The sequence below is a fragment of the Brienomyrus brachyistius genome, chromosome 3 (genome assembly GCF_023856365.1).
Source record: "Brienomyrus brachyistius isolate T26 chromosome 3, BBRACH_0.4, whole genome shotgun sequence".
NCBI classification, from domain to species: domain Eukaryota; kingdom Metazoa; phylum Chordata; class Actinopteri; order Osteoglossiformes; family Mormyridae; genus Brienomyrus; species Brienomyrus brachyistius.
In genome coordinates, this window is record NC_064535.1 from 198,654 (window position 1) to 213,638 (window position 14,985).

General features: G+C 43.7%; 2 protein-coding genes across 2 annotated transcripts; both read left to right on the forward strand.

Annotated features, from left to right (window-relative positions):
• The first annotated feature begins 4,048 nt into the window (after positions 1–4,048).
• Positions 4,049–10,698, forward strand: LOC125738960 (chitin synthase chs-2-like). The gene is made up of 12 exons (XM_049008518.1): positions 4,049–4,156; positions 4,311–5,317; positions 5,398–5,490; positions 6,214–6,372; positions 6,467–6,641; positions 7,257–7,358; positions 7,441–7,582; positions 7,947–8,147; positions 9,032–9,316; positions 9,432–9,611; positions 9,924–10,329; positions 10,561–10,698. The coding sequence occupies exons 2-12, from the start codon at positions 4,368–4,370 to the stop codon at positions 10,589–10,591; spliced, it is 2,724 nt and encodes a 907-aa protein (XP_048864475.1). The 5' UTR covers positions 4,049–4,156; positions 4,311–4,367; the 3' UTR covers positions 10,592–10,698.
• Positions 10,699–10,751: 53 nt separating this feature from the next.
• LOC125738568 (chitin synthase chs-2-like) lies at positions 10,752–12,841 on the forward strand. The gene is made up of 5 exons (XM_049007702.1): positions 10,752–10,829; positions 10,946–11,056; positions 11,393–11,610; positions 11,840–11,936; positions 12,657–12,841. The coding sequence occupies exons 1-5, from the start codon at positions 10,752–10,754 to the stop codon at positions 12,666–12,668; spliced, it is 516 nt and encodes a 171-aa protein (XP_048863659.1). The 3' UTR covers positions 12,669–12,841.
• The last annotated feature ends 2,144 nt before the right edge of the window (positions 12,842–14,985 follow it).

Consider the following 14,985-nt stretch of genomic DNA (forward strand, 5'->3'; position numbering starts at 1 on the left):
TGAGATGGCATAATTCAGTGTTAGTTGTTCTACACTATTCTCAGAATCCTCTGTATTTTCAGATTCACCCACAGCTCCTCAGTTCCTTACAGTTTCTCATTTCCTAAAAAGTGGAAGGAGAACCACCCACCGTCTGTGTGTTTGGTCACGTTTACTGGATGAGAGAGACCATACCTCAATGTCATATAGCAGTTTGATAGCTCAGGTTGATATACGTCTTCATTCCCTGAGTTCCCCCCCAAGGAATCCAAGCCAGTCTGCCCCACACACTAGTTCCTGGCTGAAATCTCAAGTGTCCAGTGTGTTTAGAGAGAAAGACCATACAATACAACTGGGTGAACTTAGATAAAGTAAGGAATCTAACCCACTAAAGCAAGTATTCATCTGATTAAACCCAGTTTACTCAGCTGAAAATTTTTAAATCTCAGTGGGATCAGAGGAGCCATGGTCAACTGAATTTACCTAAGGTGAATACCTGAAGTGGGTAAAAACAGGTGTGGATACTATCCTTGTTATTTAGTACCAAGTGCCAGTACTCCCATTAGTATTCCCTTACTATGCCATAGCCATATCTGCCGGAGCTTGTGCATTGGACTTCATATTGCACTCATCTAGCTTTTAGCACTGACGATAGCCTCCTCTACTTTGACTAATTTTACATTTTATTTCCCCTACTCCTCCTGGGGAGTGATACCTGGAGACCTCAATCTATCAAGATGTCCAGCACACCCTACTACATGTGACGTCGCCACCACCAGTGACGTCCCTGCATCCAGCTCGCCCTTCTGCCTGTGTCATCTTCCTGTCTGACCCGCTGCCTTACTTCTAGTTGCCTGGTGACTGGAAGAAGACTCGGCATTGGCTTGTCATCTTCCCTGCTTTCCAGTTATTTCCCAAATCTTATGATTGGGACAATGTGACTTGATTCTTATTTGACTATCCCTGCCGGCCCCTGGAGGATGGGCTCCCCCTTTGAGTCTGGTCCTTCCCAAGGTTTCTTCCTTCTTGGGAGTTCTTCCTTGCCACTGTCGCCTATGGCTTACTCACTGAGGGCTTTGGGTGCGGATGCTGTAAAGCGCTTTGAAACGATGTAATGTTGTGATAATGCGCTATACAAAAATTAATTTGTTTGTTTGTTGTTGTTTTATTCAATACCCTTCACTACCCTACATTCAACCCTTGTTATTTAGTACCAAGTGCCAGTACTCCCATTAGTGTTCAATACCAGGTGCGGGTACTCCCCTTGTTATTTAGTACCAAGTGCCAGTACTCCCATTAGTATTCAATACTAGGTGCGGGTACTCCCCTTGTTATTTAGTACCACGTGCCAGTACCTCCATTAGTATTCAATACTAGGTACGGGTACTACCCTTGTTATTTAGTACCAAGTGCTGGAACTTGCCTTGTTATTCAATACCAGGTGCCGGTACTCCGATTGTTATTCAATAATAATAATAATAATCAACACTTTATGGAGTTTAAGTCAAGGGAAGTGATGCTACGATTATACATTTGCCCATTATATATAGACCCCACCTAGAATACTGTGTGCAGGTTTGGTCACCATACCTTAAAAAGGACATTGCTGCCTTGGAAAAGGTGCAACGTAAGGCTACGAAAATGATTCCTGGTTTTAGAGGAATGTCTTATGAGGAGAGGTTAGCTGAGCTGAATCTGTTCAGCCTCGAGCAAAGGAGACTAAGGGGGGGACATGATCCAGATATATAAGATTCTAACAGGTCTGGATGCTATTTAAATATTAGTTTAAATACTAGAACTCATGGCCATAAGTGGAAATTAGCGGGAGAACATTTTAAAATGGATTTGAGGAAGCGCTTCTTTACACAGTGTGTAGCTGGAGTATGGAGTCCAGTCTTCCTGCTAGTGTAGCACAAGCTAAAACCCTGGGTTCCTTTAAGTCAGAGCTAGATAAGGTTTTAACAACTCTGAGCTATTAGTTAAGTTCTCCCCAAATGAGCTTGATGTGCCGAGTGGCCTCCTCTCGTTTGTAAACTTCTTATGTTCAAATAATCAATTATTATAAATACACAGAGTCTACTGCCTTCTTGTTTATGCCCTATGCAGTATCCCAGTGACACTGTCAAGGGACATCCTGGACAGGATACCAGTCCATCACAGGGCACAAGGCAAGGGACACTCTGACAGGATACCAGTCCACCACAGGCCACAAGGCAAGGGACACCCTGGACAGGGTACCAGTCCATCACAGGGCATGAGGCAAGGGACACCCTGGACAGGATACCAGTCCATCACCAGGCACAAGGCAAGGGACACCCAGGACAGGATACCAGTCCATCACAGGGCACAAGGCAAGGGACACCCTGGACAGGATACCAGTCCATCACAGGGCACAAGGCATTGCAGTTTTGTTAAGCACGTAGCTGCATGTCAGCCCTGACTGTGGTGCACAACAGAAAACGGATCGGGGAAGATAGTTTCAATGAAACAACATAACCAGGCAGCTTCTTTTATTTATTGTAATTCTTTTTATAACAGATTCCAGCTAAGTAGTTTACAACTAAATACCCTCTGCTAATGGCATTTTAAAATATAAATGAACTGACGAAATCTGTTTTTTGCTGCTCTGGGGGGTGGAACGCTCAACAATGTCTCGCCTAGAGTGTAGGAATACTCATGGCTGGCCCTGCTTGTGTGACTGCAGCGGTTCCTTCAATAGTTCACAAATGTTTACAAAATTAACAGACATAGTAATGGCAACTGCGTGGGATAAAAGTTGTGCTACGTTTTAATGAGGGTGTTTCCCAACGGTAAGGCCACACCTGAACATAACAGGCATCAGTCTAATTCCAGCAGCCCAGACAAGCTGAAGCCATGAGGGACGGCAAGAGTGAGAAGGACAGAAGGCGCGAGCGCAGGTAATGAGCATCAACTAAGGACAATAATGCTGTTTAAAAATACATATTTTACACAAATATAAATATAAAGAAATAAGAAGAAAAAATATAATTCATGAATAGAACAATGTATTACATTTTCTAAATGATCACCGTAGCCTATTTCATTCTGTGCTATTATATAAAATAAAAATATATTAATATTTATATGTGTTCTTCACTTTAGCCTCTGCTGCATTTTGACTGTGCATTTTGCAAACCAGTTTCTCTTGTGGTCTCATTAAAATATCTGTAATTTGCTATAAATTCTGGTTAACAGATTTATTTTTAAAATGTAATAAAAGACGTATTATACAAACAGACATGCTCACTGAAAACATTCAGAGCATTTATGCAACGACACCTAACTAATTCACCTGACAGGTAATATTTTGGTGAAAATATGTCATTTGAGATTTATGATCAAAAGTGAGATCTATGAGTCAGCATGAGTGTGTGACCGGCAGGCAGGCTTGGGATAGCTGTCGGGTCGTTCCCATCGTTCAGGATGAGCAGAAACCCAGGAAACGTCTCAGCTTCATCCGCATCGTCATCTGCACCATCAACAGCTTCATGGTTATTGCGCTGGGTTTTCTAAGCAAGGTATAACATAGGTATAGTTTTTGTAACTCGTTATATAAATTGCCTGCTAGACACTGATGTTTTAACCACATTGTCAGAAAATAGGGTACAGCCTTTGTACAGTTTTGTACCCCAAGGTAGAAATAATATTAATGTACCCCCAATGGTACAAAAATGTTCAATGAACTCTATTTCTGTACTTTAAAAGGTAGATTTAGCCTATGGCCAGGGTACAATTGGCAGACCCTTGAGGGTATAGCCCCAGTGACAATTGTACCTACACTCAAAGGTATAAACCAGTGATTTTTTTCTAACAGTACAGAGTTTTTCTCATCCAGATATGTAAATTTTATCTCCTGTTAAAATACAACAAAATCTGCAATTTATTAGTAGGCACTGCATGGTGGAGGTTAAGGGAAAGGTAAAAGCCATATTCCACTGTGACTGCTAAGATGCTGCTTGTCCTGTATTTTCAGTCATCTCTTCTGCTGCTAATAACAGCCTCGAACAGAAACTCAAAAGCCATCCCCAGCAAGCCCTATGCCCTGCTCTTTCTCGGCTGTTCGCTCATTGCTCCGAGTATTTTTACCCTCATTAAGGCACTGTGGAAAATTACATTTAAAGACTCAAAGACACCCAAGAGGCTAACCCTTTTGTGGGTGAGTATAACCTCAAATTAAAGAGCTAGGTTATATTTGCATGCTTAGAGATTATTTTGATAGGTTTTATGGATAATTAGGCCTAAATGTTTTTGCAGACACCAGCAGAGGAAACTCACAGATGATGCTCTTTTTGATTGGGTGCATTTTGCAGGTGATCTTCACAGAGTTCCTGGTGGCCTTTGGAACAGCATTACTCATCTTAATTGCTATGCCTGACTTTGATGTCCTCACCAATGTGGCCATACTGAACACAGTGGGCATCTTGTCCGCCATGCTTCAAATGGTTGGCAACATCATCACCAAGGAGAGAACGAGATTCACTGTAACATCTCTCCTGGCTGTCGTCTTTATGATATGTGGCTATGTGCTGTTTATCATTGGATACCTGTTACAAACTAACCAAATGGGACTGTCGATTGGACTGGCTATAGTTGGAACTTTGTGCATTTCCTTTAACTGGTGGGAGAACTACAGCATGCTGTTTAAGGGTGGGTTCTTGCAAAGAATCGCAGAGGACATCAGGAGATCCCGGAATATGATCTGCATTATTTCCAGTGTTGTTCGTATTGCCGTCACAGCTGCTGTCCTTGGAGCTTACGTGAAGCTGTCGGCACAGGATTGGTCGAGTGTCCTATCTCCCTTGGAGCAAAGCAAGCCCATCATACTGAGCTTGTTTGCCATCCAGGTTATTTCCACAGCCCTCTGCCACGGTCTTGCGGTAGCAGCCTGTAAAATGCATGAGGTTCGCCGCGGCTTTGTTGCACCCTTGTGGCTCATTTCACCCATTGTCCTGATTACGTTCCCAATAATCTTTGTAGTTCACCGTGGTGCAAACTCAAGCAGCAGCTACTGTTACCAGCTGGAAAACAGTCAAAACGTCACATTTTTCCAGCTGCTTGAGGATGTGGATTGGACAATCTGTGCCCGCGATATCTTTCAGAAGCAGAACCAAATGAGTATGGTCATAGTAGGGGGCTCCCTCTTCTGCTGGTGGATCGGACTTGTACTGTGCACCATTTACACTTGTTTCATCAAAGTCTACCGGATTGAAAGATCCCGGGACCTGTTTGTGCGGCAAGGGTACGAGGCAGCCTTCATCGACCAGGGGATGCTGCTCAACACGCGTTTTAAGATCCAGCTTTCCAAAAAGGCTTCCAGGTATCATTCATCAAGTAGACCAGCTTTCGTCTTTTCTGCTGTAAATTAAACGAGCAGCTAATCAATCTGTTCTCCTCCAGTGACAGAAAGGAAACAGTGATGATCAAGTTGTGTGCAACGATGTGGCACGAGACCTATGATGAAATGATGAAGATTATCATCTCCATGTTCAGGTAAGCAAACCTGTAGACATGGTCCCCCTCACATTTCATAATTATTCTTTTGGACCCCCCCCCCCCCCCCCCCCCACATGCAAAATGCTTCTGACGCCCCTGCCTGTAGACCTGCTGTGTAAATGACCGGTGTGAGCATGCCTTCTCCTGCTTGATATATTGGATAGATTCTTCATTTGTTTACAAAAATATATCACATTAGAAACAACCAGTAGTTTTAAGTAAAATATTAATTTAAATTTCAAAATTTTAAGCCCAAATTATAGTTCTAAACAAGCTGTTCTGAGTTTAAAAGTTCATTAGCAAGCTGTCTCATTGAATGCTTTTTAATTACTAACACCTTTGCAATAACATAAAACACCAAACATTTCTGTTTAATATCCCTTTGGGAGCCATTGACCAGAATTAGTAGCAAAATTGCAAGAACAGAATTTAATAAGTCACCAAGAATAATTGTGACACCTAATAAAAAGAAAATGTCTGTGCGTAAGATTTGTGCAGATAAACATTGCTTGTTGACGGAATTTTGTTATGAAACCAATAAATTTGGAACAATTTTACAGAATTAAACAAGCATCCAAGGCTTTCTGTGGGCGATGTATATTTATATAAATAAATTAGATTTTTATCATAGGAAACCAAAACTTTCATGCTGTTGTTGACAATCTTAAATATTCGTTTAAGATGCAGTTGGTAGAATGAACGCGCCATGTTCTTTTGAAGGATGGATAAATTTCGCCCAAGGAGAAACCATTTTAACGACGTCAGTTTCGACTTCCACATTTTCTTCGACGACTCCTTCTACACCATGGAGGGCAGTGGAGAGCGCCATGTGAACGAATACGTGGAGACCCTGGCGGAGGTCATCAACGAGGTCTACATGTAAGCGCCCGCTTCCCGCCCTGAAGATGACAGTTTAGCTCTGTCTGTGTGAAAGAGGTCACAGGATGTTCACTTATACATTTATACACACCAGGATATTCAGTGAAGACAATCAATCCATCTTCAAGGAAATGGCTCAGCTTCCAGAACAGAAGGTCATACAGACGCCCTATGGAGGCCGGATCCGCTACACACTTCCACATGGCAACATTTTGACCGCTCACCTGAAAGACAAGCAGCTCATCCGTCACCGGAAACGGTGGTCTCAGGTAGGTCTGCGGAAGAAGTGCAGCCTTGTCGTGGATGTCCTGCAGCATCCTTTATGGGACATTCTTCATGATGACAGATAGTTCTGTGGGACCAACGGGATGCCGTGCATCTGCTTTCTCTACGGCTTTTGACAAGTTCATTCAGAGGTGTTTCAAGATGAGACAAACATAAAGAGTAATATGGTGTGAACTTGGGTAGCTTATGTTCTTCAGTATTAGTGACCCACTATGAGTGTAACACAGACATTTTGGCACTAGGCCTTCCACCAGTGTGAACAGCTGTTTATTAAGACAAACCGACGCAATTAGCAAATAGGCTGTTAAGGCAGCACCCAATCAGTGCTTGTATAACAATCACCCCACCGGTGCTAAAATATGATGTGTAACATAACTCAAAGCCTAGGAAATAAGTAAACTAATATGAAACATATAATGTTCCACTTCAAAACATCAAACTAAATATAAATTAGGCAAATAAAACCTTGAGTGACAACAAGTCAGCAAGTGCTCTCTGGCCTGTGGGAGCACTGCTTACGAGTGGCAATGAGGTCTGTCCACTAAAACCACAGTCACAGTCCGTCTCAGGGCATTGCTGAAGGTGGACCTCTTTTCCAGGTCATGTATCTGTACTATTTCCTTGGCTGGAAACTCAACAGGAAGTATTGCCAAAGGTATCAGAATGGAGAAAACAAGAGCACCCTGGAGAAGAGCTGGGCGGTAAGAAACATGAAAGGACATCTGAAGTTATTTCCTTCACAGTTACATATGGAATTTTAATATGTACTTCTGTCATTCCCAGAAAGAAAAGCAGAACACATGCATTTTGGCACTAGATGGCGATACTGACTTCCAGCCGTCAGCAGTCATGCTGTTGGTCGACCGGATGAGATTGTATCCTGAAGTTGGTGCGGTCTGTGGAAGGATCCATCCAACAGGTGTAGGTAGGGGGCACTAGAATCCAATCCCTCGCCCTGAACCTAAGCCTGTCCGCATGCCCTGTCTCTTCTGAATTTCATTGTGTCCAAATAGGCACTATGCCTTTATATCCACTGTGACGTCCCGTGAGCTGGTGGGGGTGTTCCCCACGATTAGAGAACAATCCTGAACTATCAGGCAATTAAAAGTGCATCTTTCTGCTGAAGAGACCGTGCATGGGATGGGTTTGCAGGGCTGTGATGGCAGCGAGGATTATTGATGGCTGAAGAGGCCAGAGCGCGTTAACACGTACCCATGCCAGGGAGGGAGTTTCAGGCGTAAGTGTTCATCACACCAAGCATGGTGACGGGCCATGTCTGCATCGCACAGGCCCCATGGTCTGGTACCAGAAGTTCGAATACGCGGTGGGCCACTGGCTGCAGAAGTCGGCAGAGCACGTGTTTGGCTGCGTGCTGTGCAGTCCCGGCTGCTTCAGCCTGTTCCGTGCCGAGGCGCTCATGGACGACAACGTCATGAAGATGTACACCACCAAGCCCACAGAGGCCATCCACTACCTGCAATACGACCAGGGTACGGTCCATGGCATGCTGCCAGGTTGCTACAATTGTAAATATAAAAATACTCACCCCCACCCCCCACATCCATCTGCTTGATGGGGCACCATGGCTGGGTTAGCATTCTGTGTGGGTTAGCATTATGTGTGGGTTAGCATTCTGTGTGGGTTAGCATTCTGTGTAGGTTAGCATTCTGTGTGGGTTAGCATTCTGTGTAGGTTAGCATTCTGTGTGGGTTAGCATTCTGTGTAGGTTAGAATTCTGTGTGGATTAGCATTATGTGAGGGTTTGCACTATGTGTGAGTTAGCATCCTTAGGCTGACCAGATAATCCATGTCACTTTAGGACACTTCAACCTACCCCAGGTTTTACAAACTACTTTAAAACTGAAAGGCACCTGTGCTTGGCTAAATAGCTCACTTATTCTTGTGTTTTGACTGCTTTGATTGAAAAATACATCCAGCTGCTACACATTAACATTAGTGGCATATACATGATTATAGGTAACTGACCAATCAGCACACAGCAAGAACTTGGTGCTTGACTGAGATCCAGGTTCTTTTAATTAAAATGGTATTTTAAAAATCCTGTCTTAGCTCAATGTGTCCTCCCTGACATGGATTATCTGGTTACCCTAAGCATCCTATGCAGGTTAGCATTTTGTGATTGTTAGCACTCTGTAGGTTAGCATCCAATGGAGGTTAAGACTCAGCATTATATGCAGATTAGCATTCTGTGGCCACCCCCTCTGCCTTCACCTGTATTTATTTCTGTGTGTCTCATGGATAGCAAGGTGGGACAGGGAAAAAGAACATTTTCCCGCAGGGAAGAATAAAGTATCTTCATTCTTGATCAGCTTTGAGTGAGCTCCTGGTAACTTGTATCTACCCACCTGCACAGGAGAGGACCGCTGGCTGTGCACACTGCTGCTCCAGCAAGGCTGGAGGGTGGAGTACAATGCCGCCTCAGATGCCTACACCAACGCCCCACAGGAGTTTAAGGAGTTCTACAACCAAAGGCGGCGCTGGGGACCCTCCACGCTGGCTAATACGCTAGACCTCTTGAACACAGCGTCTGTAACAGTGCAGAAAAACAAATCGATATCCAAACCGTACATTCTCTATCAGATCATCAACACAGCAGCTTCTATTCTTGGCCCAGCTACTGTCTGCCTGATGATGGCAGGTGAGAGTTGTCCACACTTTAAGGGAAGAAATCAAAGTTGCTTTACTGCATGCTAGTTGGTATCAGGTTTGCATGTCCATTGTTATGCTTTCATTTGCATATCTGACTGTTGCAGGTTGTTTCACATTTGTCTTCAACATTAACGTGAACGTTGGCCTCTTGCTGGCAATTTTGCCAGCAGCCATTTACCTGATCCTGTGCTACAAGCTGAAAGCTGACACCCAGATCACCATCGCAGCCCTTATGAGCCTCGGATACGCGTTCCTCATGACGGCGGCCATTTTGTCCATCATAGGTAACGAATAGGTCATAGGTAATCGAAGGCCTGCAGTTTCAGACATCGGCACAGGGACGCTTGTATGATCTTTATAAAGAGAGAGGAAATTATGGTATCGATATTTAAAGTAGATTAATCTGTTGAAAATCAGATTCATTTTATTTGTAATTTACAATATCCAGAAAGATCAGTGATTAATTTCTTCCTTAATATAGATTAAATTTGATAAATATTATTGATTGCAGGAGGGAATGGATATAGCCTCTACTTTCATAACAGTAGCATGAGGAGATTTTGGCCACCTGCTGACATCTTTTTGGACCCATCTAGGGAATCTGGTCATAAACTCGACCTTCATGACCCCCAGTGGCCTCTTCCTCATTGGGATCACGGTCATTTACTTCACCACCGCAGTGCTGCACCCCCAGGAGTTCCCTCTGATCATTTACGGGCTCCTCTACTTCATCTGCATCCCGAGTGGCTATGTCCTGCTTCCCATCTACTCCATGGTGAACTTGAACAATGTATCCTGGGGAACACGGGAGACAGCCAGTGCCGCCAAGCCTACGCCCGCCAGCACCCCAGTGGTGAAGTACAAGAGAAGCTGCAGGTGCTGCTGCTGGAATATCCGCTTCCAGGTGGACGAGGACGTGAAGGTGGTCGTAATTCCTGGAGATGTTCCGACCCCGATGATGACTCAGTTGGATGAGAAGGAGCAACGGTTGTTTGACAACAGGTATAGATGGCCAGAGCACTCCTGGTTCTACATGTCTCTTGTCATTTTGGGGGTGGTCCTTGAATTTGTATTTAAGACACATTCAAATTGATACCTGACTGCCGTCTGAAACGGAAGGTCTTTGTATACATCAGTTTGGGGATGGGACACAACACAGGACATGCTGAGAGACCCTGGAGAAGCTGGAGGGCGACTCACTCACCCTCTTTTTCCTTCCTTTATCCCTTCTAGGGAGAAAGATTCCTCAGAAATGTGTAAGTAACACTATACAGCCTACACAGAGTGCTAACCCAACCTCTGTAAAAACTCAGCACTGTAAACTTACTGCATATAGGAGCAAGCTCTTGGTATAAGCAACACTCATACGGTGTACCTAATGAAGTGGCCACTGAGTGTGCATGTCAGTAAAGGTTACACTTTAAATGTTGTTTGCAGGTTGGATTTCACAACTGAAAGAAAAGTCATATGACATTAGCCTGAAGGAGGACATCCTTGACGAGGTGTTTTGAAGCACTACCCTGGCCTTGCTATTGGCTCATCAGAGAGTAATCCTGCTTGTTAAATGGGTATAAACACTCCTTTAAGTATGTTTTGCCTTTCATTATGTCATATACAGGAAGAAGCAGAGTTTTGGAGAGACCTCCAGGAGCGATACCTGAAGCCTCTTGATGAGGATAAAGGGAAGCAGAAGAAAATCAGCACAGACCTGAAGGATCTGCGGAATAAGGTCTTGCTCCAGAAGCTTCTGCTTCTTTATGTTGTGGTGAAATTTTCTTGGTTAAATTTAAAAAATGTGTTTCATGAAAATGACCAAAAACAATTACAACTTTAAGAAAGGACCTTCTGGATTTAAATATCGTTCTCAGAAGGAAAGGCGTAGGAGAGAGTTTGATATTGGGGGAGACACAACTTAAAAATTATATATAAAGGTTTTTTTAATGGGGGGGGGGGGCAATGAAGCTAAATTAAATATTGGGGGGTATATGTCCGCCTATACCCACTGGTTCCTCACTGGCACCCCGTTAAAGAAATGACTGGATCTCTTTCCTTTCTTCCTTCCCAGGCGACCTTTGTTTACTTCTTCTGCAACGCTCTGTGTCTGGCCGCCACCTTCTTCCTGCAGGAAATCGGCCTGGCTGTCAACATAAAGCTCCCAAAAACCAACTCCACTGGGTTCCTTGTCCCTGACAAGTATATTTACGTTGACCCAACTGGGTTAATGTTTCTCCTCAGCTTCGCCTCCTTGATAGTGATACAGTTCTTGGCGATGCTCTGGCACAGGTAATTCAACTAGAAGTAGTTCAGTGTAGTGGAGTGAATTTTTGTATTTTATAGTATAGAATAGTATACTGAGGTGTAGCATACTGCAATATAGCATAGCAGTATGGAATTATAAAGAACTATATTTCTATATGTAAGTGTGGTCAGGGATGTCATGCAAAGTGTCAATAAATAATAATGTTGCTATATCTGCACTCTCTGCTCTCGTGACGGTGAGTTTCTCCCTCAGAATTGGCACACTGATGCACTACATGGCTTACAATGAAACAGCATCCAAAGAGCGGAGGGCTTTCAAAAAGAGCATGCAGGACACCAGCTTTGAGAAGGTACAGGACTCCAGCACATTTTCACTGCTCAGCATCTGTGCTTCATCATTGTGAAACTAAAGGTTTACAGGACACACTAAGTGGGCCCATGATTAGGTAACCCATCTCAATACCTCATTCAGAAGCCACTTCAAAGGGTTGTCAAGTTGTGCATCAAAGATGCCTTTCTGCATGGCACTGTCATAATGAGCTGTTACTCTTGAACTCGTGGTCTTCCTGTTGGCTATAATGAGTCTGGTCATTCTCCTCTGACCTCTCTCAATAACGAGATGGTTTCAGACATCAAAATGCCCCAGACTGCATCTTTTTAGTCTATCACACCTTCCTCTAAGCACTGTAGTGTGTGAAAATCTCAGGAGGGTGGCTGTTTCTGACATGTTCACATGTTGCACCTCCACATCTGGAGTCAACAATCGCATTTCGTCCAAATTCACTCAGGTTTGTTGCCTTAGCTGTTCAGTGACTGAAGCTCCCAACCGTCAGCTGGAGGAGCACACTGTTTGCGTTAATAATCAGTTGTTCCTAATAGACTGGCCACTGTAAGTATTTAAATGAAAAGTATGAATGAAATAAACCAAACAAGCCACCCATTTACCAACTGCATATCCTTGAAAGGCTCTCACGGTCAATGAGCTCTGACTTGGATATATTAATTTTGACCTCACATGGATGTTTGCTGTTCCATGAAACGTTCTGTAAATTTCCCATTCTCCTTTGCAGAACTTCCTGTAGCCCCTCATCACTCTGGATAAGGTTCTGGTGAAGTCCAACTCATCACTGGAAAGCCTGCTTCGAATGATAACTAAGATTGTTGTTTTAAAATGTAAATGGGAATGGTGATGATCTAGTATACTTGTCTTTTGTATGTGTTTTTGTTTCAAATACAAATAAACGCATGAGCAAGTTCTGTGCCTATAGACGTTTAAGTGTCCATTCAACCACCTCCCTAGGCAAGTTTATCTATGCAGCACACCTCCAAGTACAGAGCTCATTCACTGTGTAAAATTGGATCAAATAAAAGCAACCGTTAAATTAAAAATAAAAAAAATGCGATATATTTTCTCTTTGATGTAGCTGTTAACAATACAGTGAGAATATTTTAGATGAGCTGGAGCTGTCTTGTGTTCTTTGGAAGGTCATACAGGACAGAGTTACAATAATCCAAACAACTGGAGATAAAGGCATGAAAACGTTTTTCATGGTCATACTTGGACATCAGGCCTCTGCTTTTAGCAATTTTCCAAAGGTGATTAAAGGGACTTAGTTATGGCCTTGGTATGATTCTGAGATCTTCAACAAGCCATAGAATCCCAGAATTGGCAGGTCCATCACTGGTGTCCTGTGCTTTTCAGAGACGAGAGATTCACCCTGAGCACACATGACAGACGCAAAAGGGTCTGGAGAAGCCGTGGAGAACATTATGCTGCCTGTAATATTGTTCAGCATGACTGGTTTGGTGGTGCGATGGTCAGGAGAGGCATATCCATGGAGGGACGCACAGACTTCTACAGGCACCTTAACTGCCATTAGGTATCGAGATGAAATCCTTGGCCCATTTTCAGACCCTTTGCTGGTGCAGTGGGTCCCGGGTTCCTCCTGGTGCACGACAATGCTCGGCCTCATGTGGCGAGAGTATGCAGGCAGTTCCTGGAAGATGAGGGAATTGATACCATTGACTGGCCCTCAGGCTCACGTGACCTAAATCCAATAGAACATCTCAGTGACATTAGGCTTTGGTCCATCTGACGCCGCCAGGTGGTACCTCAGACTATCCAGGAGCACAAAGATGCCCTGGTACAGATCTGGGAGGAGATCCCCCAGGACAGCACCCTTCGTCTCATTAGGAGGAAGCCTCGACATTGTCAGGCATGCATACAAGCATGTGGGGGGCATTCAAACTACCGAGTTGTGAGTTGCTGTAATGAAATTTTGGCAAAATGGCCTAGCCTGCCACATAATATTTTCAGTTTGATTTCCATGATGTCTTTGAATTCAGCCCTCTGTAGGTTGATCGTTTTCATTTTCCTTTTGTTCCTAACACATTACCCAGTCCATGCGAGTAAGCAATTTGGTCGTCGAGGTGCTAATAGTCCCTTGCTTTCGTTTCATCCATTTGCACCACTCAGCCACATCTGCAATCCGCTTCCACTTCCTATAAAAAAAAAAACCTCTTGGCTTCCTGGGTTTCGGCACCAAAACTGTGGAAAAAAAGTGGACAAGCTCTAATAATAACGTCCAGAATGGATGTCGTTGTATATGCATTTATGGGTCATTTTTTGAAAGGGCAAGTAAATAGAGAAAAGCATGAGAAATGCAGCAGACCTTTCTGCCAATTACATACATGTAAAAAAGAACATGGAAGCAGCTGAGAGACAGAAAATTATCCTTTTTTCTTCCTCGCGTCAAAATAAAGGCATTTTCTGTGAATACTATAATCAATGTATCATTTCTCTTTATAAAACAAATCTTGTTAATTAAACTATTCACAGCACTCCCCTTGTTATTCATCATACAGTGCCCGTACTCCCCATGATATTTAGTACCCGGTGCCGATACTCCCTTTGTTATTCAGCACCAGGTGCCGATACTCCCTTTGTTATTCAGCACCAGGTGCCGGTACTCCCCTTGTTATTCAGCACCAGGTGCTGGTACTCCCCTTGTTATTCAGCACCAGGTGCCGGTACTCCCTTTGTTATTCAGCACCAGGTGCCGGTACTCCCTTTGTTATTCAGCACCAGGTGCCGGTACTCCCTTTGTTATTCAGAACTAGGTGCTGGTACTCCCCTTGTTATTTAATACCAGGTGTCAGTATCCTCTTGTTATTCAATACCAGATGCCAGTACACCCTTTCTTATTCAGAACAAAATGCCAGAACTCTCCTTGATATTGAATACCATGTGCCCGTACTCCCCATGATATTTAGTACCTGGTGCCGATACTCCCTTTGTTATTCAGCACCAGGTGCAGGTACTCCCCTTGTTATTCAGCACCAGGTGCTGGTACTCCCCTTGTTATTCAGCACCAGGTGCCGGTACTCCCCTTGTTATTC